This window comes from Stegostoma tigrinum, chromosome 47, assembly GCF_030684315.1.
Source record: "Stegostoma tigrinum isolate sSteTig4 chromosome 47, sSteTig4.hap1, whole genome shotgun sequence".
In the NCBI taxonomy this organism is placed as follows: Eukaryota; Metazoa; Chordata; class Chondrichthyes; order Orectolobiformes; family Stegostomatidae; genus Stegostoma; species Stegostoma tigrinum.
Genome location: NC_081400.1, coordinates 4,851,063 through 4,864,169, shown reverse-complemented (window position 1 = coordinate 4,864,169; position 13,107 = coordinate 4,851,063). Strand labels below are relative to the sequence as shown.

Sequence of the window (13,107 nt, the reverse complement as noted above, 5' to 3'; positions counted from 1 at the left end):
CGTCTCTGGTGTATATGGTGCAGTCCAGTTTCCGTCCACAGCGGAAACTGGAATATACCACTACGACGAGAGAGAGGGGTGTAGAAAGACATTAAACAGCATAGTGGAAAGTGCAGGCCGTCCAGAAGGGAGGGGCGCGGCTGAAACGAGACTAAACAATGGGTAACATCGTTGTGGATGGTTGGGAGCGGGTATCCAGGTGGTGGGGCTGGTTCCTGTTGAGGGTCGTTGGTGCGGACACCCCCCCCCCTCAACCGTCACTCCCGTCCCCGGCGGACTGTGTTGGTGACGCGGCGGTAGTTGGTACAGTCCGATGAAGATGGCGGCGGTGACGGGAGGAATCTCGGTGCCGGGGCCTGGCCGTTTTTACTCGGTGCCTGGCTCCGAGCTGCCGGGGGCGGTCAGCCGCACGCTGTGAGTGCCCCCTCATTCCCCCGGGGGGGGGGGAGGGGATAGTGCAGGATGGTCATCTGCAGCAACAATCTTTATCTGCTGTGTCATGGCGTTTACCCCCAACTTGCCCATCACAGGGGAGCGGGGTATCTCTGGGTGGGGGTTGGAGTTGGAGGGGGTGGGGGTATAAACAGAAACGTTTACACCATCGTCTCGGTCTGAATTGATGAGTTCCTGGTTGTTCGGCCACATGGTGCATCACTTTTTTTCCCCTGGGGCCTAAGGGGGTTATTAGAGGATGTTTGTTGTGGGGGTGGGGGGGTGTGTGTTATTAGAGGGGGTTTTCGGGGTGTGGGGGGGGTGGGTATAGGGGGTGTTGTCGGAGGGTGTGGTGGGGGGAATATAAGACCATAAGACATAGGAATGAAAAGTAAAGCCATTCGGCCCATTGAGTCCACTCCGCCATTTAATCATGGCTGATGGGCATTTCAACTCCACTTTCCTGCACTCTCCCTGCAGCCCTTAATTCCTCGGGAGATCAAGAATTTAACAATCTCTGCCTTGAAGACATTTAACGTCCCGGCCTCCACTGCACTCCGTGGCAATGAATTCCACAAGCCCACAACTCTCTGGCTGAAGAAATGTCTCCTCATTTCCGTTTTAAATTTACCCCCTCTAATTCTAAGGCTGTGCCCATGGGTCCTAGTCTCCCCGCCCAATGGAAACAACTTCCCAGCGTCCACCCTTTCTGAGCCATACATTATCTTGTAAGTTTCTATTAGATCTCCCATCAACCTTCTAAACTCTAATGAATACAATTCCAGGATCCTCAGCCATTCATCGTACATTAAACCTAGCATTCCAGGGATCATCCGTGTGAATGTCCGCTGGACACACTCCAGTGCTAGTATGTCCTTCCTGAGGTGTGGGGCCCAAAATTGGACACAGTATTCTAAATGGGGCCTAGAGCTTTATAAAGTCTCAGAAGCACATCACTGCTTTTATATTCCAACCCTCTTGAGATAAACGACAACATTACATTCGCTTTCTTAATCACAGACTTTACCTGTAAAGTTAACCTTCAGAGAATCCTGGACCAACATTCCCAGATCCCTTTGTACTTCTGCTTTACGAATTTTCTCACCATTTAGAAAATAGTCCATGCCTTTATTCTTTTTTTCAAAGTGCAAGACCTCGCATTTGCTCACGTTGAATTTCATCAGCCATTTCCTGGACCACTCTCCCAAACTGTTTACATCTTTCTGCAGCCTCCCCACCTCCTCAGTACTACCTGCCTGTCCACCTATCTTCATATTATCAGCAAACTTTGCCAGAACGCCCCCAGTCCCTTCATCCAGGTCATTTATATATAAAAGTGAACAGCTGTGGCCCCAACACTGAACCCTGCGAGACACCACTCGTCACTGGTTGCCATATTTAAGAGGTGTTATCGGAGGTTGCGGGGTGTGTTATCGGCGGGTGCGATCAGGGGGTGGTATCGGGGGTGTTATCGGAGTGTGTGAGGTGGTGTTATGGGAGGGTATGGGGTGTTATTTATAAGGAGGTTATTGGAGGGCATGGGGCTATTTAAGGGAAGGTTATTGGAGGGCATGGGGGTATTTAAGGGGAGGTTATTGGAGGGTGCAGGGATGTTTAAGGGGTAATGGGGAGTGTGTAGGAGAGAAGGTAGCTACTGGCGAATGTGGGACCAGTCCTGGAGGGAAAGGGGTGTTGGATGAGATGGATCATTCGGGTACGTAGAGTGTGTGTAAGGGTTGGAGGTGGTGTACTGGATGGTTCTGGGGAGAATGATGGAGCTCCTGGAGGGTGGGGAGGAGGAGGGTATCCCAGTGTAAGGTGGGTATCAGATGTTGTGGGAGGGAGAGGGGACTGACCCAGGTCTTACCTACCCTTTATTTCAGGTTTGTCTGTGTTCTCTGATTTTTGGGGTTCGGAAGTTCCTGGCTGTTGGTGACTTGTGGCATTGCACGCTTGTGGGTGGAGTACAGCGTGTTCTGGCAAATAGTGCAGCACCAGATGGACAGTCGAAGGGTCAGCACTGAGGGAGAGGGCACTGTCGGTGGGTCAGTGCTGAGGGAGGGGGCACTGTCAGAGGTTTGGTGCAGAGGGAGCAGGCACCGCACTGTCGGAGGTGACATCGCCGAGGTGTGAGCGCCGCGCTGTCGGAGGTGCCACTTTGTGCGGTGTGACTTTTAACTGGGTACACTCCTTTTGGACGTTGAACAGCAGGGGTGTGGTGTGTCTGGGAAGTTAGTGGCACATTCTCCCTTGTGCCCAATGTTGCCAATTTTATCCCTGTAACCCAACATCACAAAAACATTACGATATTTTTGTCTCATGTATTGGAGCGCTAATGAGTATAAGTTGCTCTCTTTAAGATATGACATGCACGTATGTCTTTGTTAGAAAAAAAACTTCAAGGAACTCCCACGAAACTAAGCCATCCGTACTTGAGGTTTCTGATTTCCTTCAGCATCCAAACTAATTGTACGAATTCAAGTTTTTTTTTGGAGCAGTACTGAGAAACTGGGGCTGAGTCCGGTACGAGGGGGCAGATCCCTCAAATTGAAGGCAGGCTGCTCAAGGCTCATGTCTGTCAAAAGGAGTAATCTCGAAACAACCCTTGCCCCAAAATAAAATGTGTGGTCAAGGCTACATGAATGGTGAGCTGGAAATGCCAAAACTGAGGCGCATACATTTGTTTTTAAAGGGATTAAAAATGATACAATGAAGGTGGGACAGTGGAGGTAAGAAATCTATCAGCTGTGATGCTGCTGATGGACAGAATGGTCACTGGTTCGTTCTTCTGTGCCCCGTATTGTACTGGACAGTTATGAGGCTCCAGTCAGAGCTAAAGTCCATACAAATTCCTCATTTGCAGCCATCCAGCTGGGACAAGTTTATCCCAGTGCTCTCTGTGAAAGCTCAGTGCCGGGCTCACCCAACAAAGTGGGCACAGTGCACCCACCTGACTTTCTGCTGTTCCTCCGCAGGAGCCCCATGGTGACAGGGACCTCAGTGCTGGGGGTGAAGTTCGACGGTGGGGTCATTCTAGCCGCTGACATGCTGGGCTCCTACGGTTCGATGGCCCGCTTCCGGAACATTCCCAGGCTCATGAGGGTGAACGACAACACAGTCCTGGGCGCATCAGGCGACTACGCTGACTACCAGTACCTCAAGCAGGCCATCGAGCAGATGATGTGAGTGACCGGGGGGACTGCACCAGTCACTGGGGTGGAGCTCGCTCCCTCGGGGAGGGGATTTGGGGTGGGGGGGGTGGAGCTCGCTCCCTCGGGGAGGGGATTTGGGGTGGGGGGGGGGGAAAGCTCGCTCCCTCGGGGAGGGGATTTGGGGTGGGGGGGGGGGAAAGCTCGCTCCCTCGGGGAGGGGATTTGGGGGGGGGGGGGGAAGCTCGCTCCCTCGGGGAGGGAATTTGGGTTGGGGGGGGGAAAGCTCGCTCCCTCGGGGAGGAAATTTAGGGTGGGGGGGGGAAAGCTCGCTCCCTCGGGGAGGAAATTTAGGGGTGGGGGGGGGAAAGCTCGCTCCCTCGGGGAGGGAATTTGGGGAGTGGGGGGGGGAAGCTCGCTCCCTCGGGGAGGAAATTTAGGGTGGGGGGGAGAAAGCTCGCTCCCTCGGGGAGGGGATTTGGGGTGGGGGGGGGGAAAGCTCGCTCCCTCGGGGAGGGGATTTGGGTGGGGGGGGGGGAAAGCTGCTCGCTCCCTCGGGGAGGGGATTTGGGGTGGGGGGGGGAAAGCTCGCTCCCTCGGGGAGGGGATTTGGGGTGGGGGGGGGAGAAGCTCGCTCCCTCGGGGGGGATTTGGGGTGGGGGGGGGGGGAAAGCTCGCTCCCTCGGGGAGGGGATTTGGGGTGGGGGGGGGGGGGGGAAAGCTCGCTCCCTCGGGAGGGGATTTGGGGTGGGGGTGGGAGGGGAAAGCTCGCTCCCTCGGGGGAGGGGATTTGGGGTGGGGGGGGGGGGAAAGCTCGCGTCCCTCGGGGAGGGGATTTGGGGTGGGGGGGGGAAAGCTCGCTCCCTCGGGGAGGGAATTTGGGGTGGGGGGGGGGGAAAGCTCGCTCCCTCGGGGAGGGAATTTGGGGTTGGGGGGGGGAAAGCTCGCGCTCCCTCGGGGAGGAAATTTAGGGTGGGGGGGGGGAAGCTCGCTCCCTCGGGGAGGAAATTTAGGGTGGGGGGGGGAAAGCTCGCTCCCTCGGGAGGGAATTTGGGGTGGGGGGGGGGGAGAAAAGCTCGCTCCCGTCGGGGAGGGAATTTGGGGTGGGGGGGGGGAAAGCTCGCTCCCTCGGGGAGGAAATTTGGGGTGGGGTGTGTACTCACTACTGATCTTGTGAACTACCTTGTCTTTGTCCCTAGGATTGATGAAGAGCTGCTGGGAGATGGTTACAGTTACAGTCCGAAAGCTATCCACTCCTGGCTCACCAGGAGTCATGTACAACAGGCGAGTGCTGGAAGGATCACAATTACTGGCCTCTCATAGCACTCTGTTCCCGGCAGTGTTTCTCAGTCCACCAGCTCCCAGGCCTGAGCATTCTGTCCAATTTACCAAATTTTATAGGACCTCCTCCCCATCTCTGTCACCACCTCCACTCCCCTACGCCCCTTCCCCATCTCTGTCACCACCTCCACTCCCCTTCCCCATCTCTGTCACCACCTCCACTCCCCTACGCCCCTTCCCCATGCTCTGTCACACACCTCCACTCCCCTTCCCATCTCTGTCACCACCTCCACTCCCCTACGCCCCTTCCCCATCTCTGTCACCTCTGGCTCAGAGACACTTTTTAATAACATTCCTGTGAAGCACTGGGATGAGAGGTGTTTCACAGTGTGCTACAGAAATGCATGTTGTGTGGCCATTTATGGTCCTGCCACCCCCCCCCCCCCCCCCAAAGTTGGCCAGTTAATCCGAAGGGAAACAGTGCGTGGGACCAAGCTGCCTGTGAGGGAAGGGGGCAGTGGTGGGACTCAGAGACCCTACCTGCTGCCAAGAGCTGCCCTCAGCCCCTGCCCACTGACTGGCTTCTTTCTGTTTCAGGAGGTGTAAGATGAATCCTCTGTGGAACACAGTCATCATTGGTGGGATGAACAACGGTGAGAGGTAATTGGTGTACACTGGCACGTTGCCGTGCATCACCGTGACCCCTGCTGTGTGATTGTATCCAACAAACAGATGGAGGTTAATTTCGATAAGTGTGAGGTGCTGCATTTTGGGAAGGCACATCAGAGCAGGGCTTATACACTTAACGGTAGGGTCCTGGGGAGTGTTGCTGAACAAAGAGACCTTGGGCGGCAAGGTCCTTGAAAGTGGAGTTGCAGGTAGACAGGGTGGTGAGGAAGGTGTTCGGTACGCTCGCCTTTATTGGTCAGTGCATTGAGTATAGGGAGTTGGGAGGGTCATGTTGCGGCTGTACAGGACATTGGTTACAGGCACTTTTGGAATACTGCGTTCAATTCCTGTCTACCTGCTACAGGAAGGATGTTGTGAAACTGGAAAGGGTTCAGAAAAGATTTACAGGGATGTTGGAGGGTTTGAGCTACAGGGACAGGCTGGCTAGACTGGGGCTATTTTCCCCAGAGCGTCGGGGGGGGGGGGGGGGGGACCTTATAGAGGTTTATAAAACCATGAGGGGCATGGGTAGGGTGAATGGACAAAGTCTTTTCCCCGGGGTAGGGGTGTCAAAACTAGATGGTGTGGGTATAAGGAGGGGAGTGATTTGAAAGGGACCTGAGGGGTAATTTTTTTTACACAAAGGGTAGTGTGTGTATGGAACAAGCTGCCAGAGGAAGTGGGTGGAGGCTGGTACAGTTAAAGCATTTAAAAGGCATCTGGATGGGGACATGGATAGGAAGGGGTTAGAGGGAGAGGGGCCGAATGCTGGCAAATGGGACTGGGTTAGTTTAGGATATCTGGCTCAGTGTGGATGAGTTAGAGGAAGTGTCTGTTTCTGTGCTGTGTGACTGACTCTATAATCAGGTAGTAGCCTAACAGACTGTATGTGAAAATGTCTGCCCTGGCCTGTCTCTGTCTGTGCGGAGTTTGCACCTCCTCTCTGTGTCTGCTTGGGTTCCCTCTCATGGTCCAAAGATGCACAAGTCAGGGTGGATTGGCCACGGGAAATGCAGGGTTATGGGGATAGGGTGGAAAGCTCTTTGGAAGGTTGTTGCAGGCTCAGTGGGGCCAAAAGGGCTTTCTGTACACCGTGGGGGGTTCTATGTTTATGCCTGCTGCTCTGGTTTTGCTCACTTCGCAACCCTGTGTTCGTGATGCTTGGCCAACCCGGCAGAGGGAGGTCAATGGGGAGATGGGAGGGCCTTCCCAATGGTTTGTGGCCTGGTTCTGATTAATGTGTCTGAATCGTCTGTGTGCATGCACGTGTGTCTGTGTGTGCGCGTGCGCTCTGGCGTATCTGTGTAGAAGCAGTGGCCCTGAAACTGACCCACCACCTCTGCAGTTTCCTAGGTTACGTGGACAAATTGGGGGTGGCCTATGAGGCTTCGACAGTGGCCACTGGCTTCGGGGCGTACCTGGCGCAGGTGAGTTTGCCACCCTGGCAAGTTTCTCCCTCCCTGCCCGCGCGCGCCCTCGACTAACTGATTGTGTGTCTTTCCTTTCTCTGTCCCCGCAGCCCCTGATGAGGGAGGTGGCGGAGAAGCAGCTGATCTCGAAGGACGAAGCTCGCCAGCTGATTGAGCGCTGCCTGAAGGTCCTCTATTACCGTGACGCACGCTCCTATAACCGGGTAAGAGCGGCCAGGGGAGACCCCATGGGGAGAGGTTCGCCATGTGAGAGACACCAACATCATCTGAGGCAATGCGACCCATTGCAAATGCGCGTTTTGGGAAACAGGCTTGTCGGTTTCTGTCAGCGCAGGCTCAGTCAAATGGAGAGAGAGAGAAACAATAGGGAGATACATATCTGGTGGGGATGGTGCCAAATCTTTAATACGGAGGCCCAGGAAACATTCTGGGGACCCAGGTTTGACTAATGCCCCTTGAGAGTTGGTAGTAATTGAGCTTTTTTTTCAAGAAAAATCTGGCAGTAATAATAGCCATGAAACCATTGTCCCGGTCAGGGATGTGATTCCAGAGCAAGACGATGACCTTGATTCTCAACTGCCCTCGGCATTTAGAATGAGCAGTTAATGCTGGGTGAAGGCCTCACCCTGAGTGAGAGACAGACAGACAGACAGACTGATCAGATCCCAGACTGAGCCAACCTTCCTCTGTCCCAACAAGAAAGCTGTTCCTCCCTCAGGAGGTTAAAATTCTGATTTGTCCTCTTGGATCTCCGATGACCGTCTTGTGGGAGTTTCTCCTGCATGGTCAGGAGGTTGTGAGAGTGTTCAGGGTACTTGGGTGCCAGGTTAATGGGGAGTTGCACACGAATGCCATCTGCTACATCACAGGACCCCTTTCCCCTGCCCTGCCAACCTCCTGTAGACCACGAGGCACTCTCTTAGCGGCCCCACCGGCCCTCAGGTGGCACGGCGCTTCCTTGGCGCCATGAGCAGGAGCTGGGCCGAGTGCGTTCTGGAGTAGCAGTGCCAAGTGTTGGGGATGACGCGTGATCTCAGGGGCTTGATCTGAAATCTGTGCACAGGCACGTTTTGTTTGTGGCTGTCTTGTTGAAACACCTGTCAAGCTTAACGTCACGAAGGATCTTTGAGGCAGGGAGTTAGCTGCAGCAGTGATATCGCGTGTGCTGTAACTGCTCTGGTGTCGATTCCACCTTCTGCAAAGACACAACAAGTGCGTCCTTTTGGGATTTGCTGGCAAACTGGCTGGCAAACTGAGAGACCGTGTCTGTCTCTGAGATGTTTGTGTGCTGGCTGTTGTACTGAGCAAGAGAGTCTGAAGGCACTGACTGCAAACGTAACGCTGCCAAGTTAATAAAGATGTCAACTGATGAGCCAGTGCCAGGAGACATGTTGGTGTTAGCTGGTGAGTTCTGAAGGACAGTGGGCCCACTTCCTTGATGTCCTGCAATTAACCACCATGTGTCTGAGACCTAATGCCCTGTGGGCAAGCCAGTGTTGACCATACCCCACAATTACATCAGATACGGCGACTCCTGTCACATCAGGACATGAGAAGCTGTGGCTGCCCTGCTACAGCACGGAGATTCGCTCGAGGTGTTTCAAACCGTGACTGGCTCCAATCAAAGGAGAGGCCGTTCCCAGCGGGCAGGAGGGCTGGTCACCAGACAGAGGGGCACGGGGAGCGAGGAGGAGAACTAGTTCGCCAGCATTGGGATCTGGGATGTGCTGCCCCAGAAGGATGCAAGATTCAACAGAAACTTTAAAAACTGGGGAGGGGGAGAATCAGAGAGAGACCGAAAAGGGGATAAGTTGTGTTCAGAAAGGGGGAGGAATTGGAAAAATATTGGGAGAGAGAGAGACATACTAGAAAACAATCAACTAGATTGTATTGAATGACGGAGCAGGCTGGGAGGGCCAAATGGGGGCCTTCTGCTCCTTTCTCTGTTTCTGTTTTTTTTGCAGAAAACCTGTTTTCCTTCATAATCCGTCCTTGTGAGGAAGTGGTGGATGTGGGTACAGCTACAGCATTTAAAAGACATTTGGATAAGTACACGGATGGGAAAGATTTGGAGGGATACGGGCCAGGAGCAGGCAGCTGGGACTAGTTTAGTTTGGGATTATGGTCGGCACAGACTGTTTGGGCCGAAGGGTCTGTTTCTGTGCTGTATGGCTCTGTGATTATACTGGTTCCCTGGCAGTGATGTGACTGGTTGGGTTTGTTTGCTCCCACAGTACCAGATTGCGACGGTGTCAGCTGCTGGTGTACAGATCGAAGGGCCGATGTCAGCAGACACCAACTGGGAAATCGCGCACATGATCAGGTAACGGAGGGGAAGGCAGGGAATGTGAGCCATCGCCTGCAGCTTTCACAGCTGCCCCACTTGGGGATCCTGCAGCAAGTAACTCCCCTCCTAACGCTTCCCAAAGCCCTGTCCCACCATCGACAAAGCAGGAATGTGAGGGAATACTCCCCACTTGCCCCTGATGGGGCAGCTCCGTCAAACACTTGAGAAGCTCGGCACCGTCCACGGACACAGCAGGCAACCCCCCCCCCCGCGGATTGGTGGCCCCACATCCACAAGCACCCGCACTCTGCTGCGACTGAGCGTCGATGGCTGATCTGTACCATCTACAGTGACTCCCCAAATCAGCACCCTCCAAACCTGGGACCTCTACCCCCCGGAGGGGGGGGGGGGGGCAAGGGGCAGCAGGTACATGGGGACCCCAGCCCCCCGCAAGCTCCCCTCTGAGCCCACCCCCGCCCACACACCATCCCGACTTGAAAATACATCAGCTGTTCCTTCAGGGTCAACATCCTGGAACCCCCTCCCTAAGGACACTGTGTCCCTACCCCACACGGGGGATGGGTCTGCAGTGGTTCAAAATGGTGCCCCCCCACCTTTAGAAGGGGCAGTTAGGGGAAGGGCAGTGAATACTAGTCCAATGGAGAAGCTGATGTTTAAGGATGACAAAAAAGAGCAAACTGAGGATTAATCCAGATCCAGTGAGTCTGTTGACCAGCCAAAGATGTTGTGTGTATTCTGTGCCTGTGTCCTAAGCATGATAGCTCCACTCCAGCTCACCTCTGAATCTTCCCTCGAAGTACAGCTACTGCACCGTCTGTTTCAACACGAGCTGTGGGAGCCTCCCCACGTTGTTGCCCCCTCTGTTTTCAAATCAGCTGCTCTAACCTTATGAGAGAAGCTTCCAGGTATCGAGAGGAGACTGGCTGCGGTGAAACGCCAGCCACCATACGGGGTGAACAGGAAAGCAGGGTGGAGGGGCTGAATGGCCTCCTGTTACTCCTTTGAGGAGGGGGACGCCTCTGGCAGAAGGCATTCCCCCCAAGACCTACCTCCCTCCACTGAGATTTCCAATCCTGCCTACTCAACCAGCTTCCTGCAGTCGAGGCACTGGGAGAGTTGTAGATTTTCGGGTTTTACGGTCACGTGTGCTAAAGTCCAGGAGTACAGTGAAAATCCCCGCCACGAGGCGCCATGTAGGGTACAAAGTATTATGAGAAACAAGAGTGAAAAGGTTAAACATTACTACATAAAATGGCAGAAAAACAAAGAAACTGGGGGGAGATCTGTGGAGCGATTACCACTCTAGCTCCCTAACCTCTCAAAGTTTTTCTCTATCTCTCTCTGTTTTGCTTTTCAGGGGGTTTGAATAGACAGATGCCATGTGTTCACAGACGGCGAATCACTCCACACCAGATCTGCGATGTTCTCTCTGCATTCACAGACTTTTAAAGCCACTGTCTATTTGCTGGGATGCCTCTGGGAAATCTGAGTTGTATGTGCTGCAGGCTACGTGTATAACCCACTGGGGCAACGTATTGAAATAAAGTAACCTTTTGGGAGATAGCGGGAGACCTGGATTGCTTTGACCACACTTGGGATGGTGTGAGAGACTTCACAACCGATGGAGCTGTTTTCCTTGCAAGTGTGGTTGCTGCTGTTGTTGTCGGAAATGGCAGTTTGTACACACCAAGCTCCCACAAATGCGAGAGTGACTCGGTTTGTCTACGTGTAATTAATTTGATTTAAGGGATTGATGTGGCTGTAGGGTGAGCGGCTTCCTGAGAGACAACACCAGGATTAATTGGAGCGGAGCACCCTCGGACAGCCCGGCGCTCCCTCGGCGAATGGTCCAGCTGAATTAGAGATACATTGCGGTTGGGGGTGGCGGGAGAGCTGGATACACCCACACACACTCTCTCTCACTCAGATGAAAAGGTGGGAGGTATGAGTTGAGTGTGGGAGGAGGCTAGTATGAAGCAGAGGGGCTGAATGGTTCAGTGCTGGGAATTTTGAAAGCTGGATGTTTCTGGAAATGGTTGGATGTTTCAATTCCTGGCAGACCTCTGAACGGTCAAACTGAGTCAAGTCCATAATGTTTGGAAGGGACTATCCTGATCACTGATCGAATTCTTCTGATATTTTCACATTCTTTGTCACGTGGATAATAAATTGCACCATGTAGAATAGGAAATGGGTTCATTCAGCAGCTGGCTTTGTTCAGAATCACTAGAGTGGTCAGAGCAGAAGCATGTTGGGCCAAATGGACTGCTGTGCTTAGAGAATCCATGATGAGGAGCATAGAGTACAGGAGCAGAGTAGAGGAAGCTTTGTTCCATCTAACCCTGTGCTGAGAGTGTTTGGTGGGGGAGTGAGGGGAGGAGGTACAGTGTAGAGGGAGCTTTATTTTGATCTATAACCTGTACTGTCACTGTCCTGAGAGTGTTTTATGGGGATAGGGGGATAGTGTAGAGGGAGCTTCATTCTGTCCCTCCATTGAATGCTCCCAGGACGGGGACAGCACAGAGTTAGCTACAGTGTAGAGGGAGCTTTACACTGTTTTGAAGAGTACGGTACAAGACCGAAGAGGAGCAGTGAGGAAACCATTCAACCTATCATGTCTGCACTGGCTCACCAGGTTAGTGATTCAGCGTAACACCATTTCCCCACAATCTGTCTCCATGCAGAGCTTTCTTATTCAATGCACAAGATTGGGATGCAGTAATAGTGGACAATGGGTCTGTCGCTGTGTAACACGGGTACGGTACCGGTGGGGGGACGGGGTCTATCGCTGTGTAACACTGGGGTACGGTACCAGTGGGGGGACGGGGTCTGTCGCTGTGTAACACTGGGGTACGGTACCGATGGGGGGACGGGGTCTGTCGCTGTGTAACACTGGGTTACGGTACCGGTGGGGGGACGGGGTCTATCGCTGTGTAACACTGGGGTACGGTACCGGTGGGGGGACGGGGTCTATCGCTGTGTAACACTGGGGTACGGTACCGGTGGGGGGACGGGGTCTGTCGCTGTGTAACACTGGGGTATGGTACCGGTCAGAGCAGGTCACGAATTTGTATCATCCTGTAGAATTTTCTTCACAACAGGACAAGTTTATCTCACAAAAGAATTTTGAAAATAAAGCTACTGCAACGAAGAATACACTGACTAAATGCACTAAACCATGCAGCAGTACAAAGTTTTGACATTTCCCCAGCATATGTTACTGGGCCTCAGGCCCAGCACAATTACAGTCGTGTGATTCCATAAGAGGTAATTATTTTGGGACAAGGAGCTGACAGACTTAAAACTGAAACGAGGAGGAATTACTTCTCAAGGGGTCGTGAATCTGGAATTCACTTCACCAGAGACATGTACAGCACACAAGCAGACCCTTTGGCCCAACTCGTCCATGCTGACCAGGTATCCTGAACATATTTGGTCCTGTTTGCCAGCATTTGGCCCCTATCCCTCTTAAACCCTTCTTATTCATGTATCCATCCAGATGTCTTTTAAATGTTGTAACTGTACCAGCCTCGACCAGTTACTCTAACAGCTTGTTCCATACACACACCACCCTCTGGGTGAAAATGTTTTGCTGTTCAGGTCCCTTTCCCCTCTGTAAACTGTACACCCTCTAGTTTTGGACTCCCCTCCCCTTGTGGGGCAGGAACAGAAAGACCTTGATTGTTTGCCCTATCCACACCCTGCATTATTTGATGACTTCCATAAGGTTATTCCCTCAAGCCTCTGATCTATAACAGGAATTCTGGCTGTATACCTTAACCCTTCTGCAAGCAGATGGTAGCAGAGCGGGAATATCACTAGGTCCGCAATCCCAGAG

The 13,107-nt window shown here is 53.1% G+C and overlaps 1 protein-coding gene across 1 annotated transcript; it reads left to right on the top strand.

The window, feature by feature from the left end:
- The first annotated feature begins 279 nt into the window (after window positions 1–279).
- On the top strand, window positions 280–10,828 carry psmb4 (proteasome 20S subunit beta 4). The gene is given in 9 exon segments (XM_059643028.1): window positions 280–414; window positions 3,408–3,614; window positions 4,781–4,850; window positions 4,852–4,865; window positions 5,460–5,522; window positions 6,877–6,958; window positions 7,051–7,164; window positions 9,196–9,284; window positions 10,627–10,828. Coding segments are annotated over 9 exon segments (753 nt in total). The 5' UTR covers window positions 280–313; the 3' UTR covers window positions 10,640–10,828.
- Window positions 10,829–13,107: the final 2,279 nt, after the last annotated feature.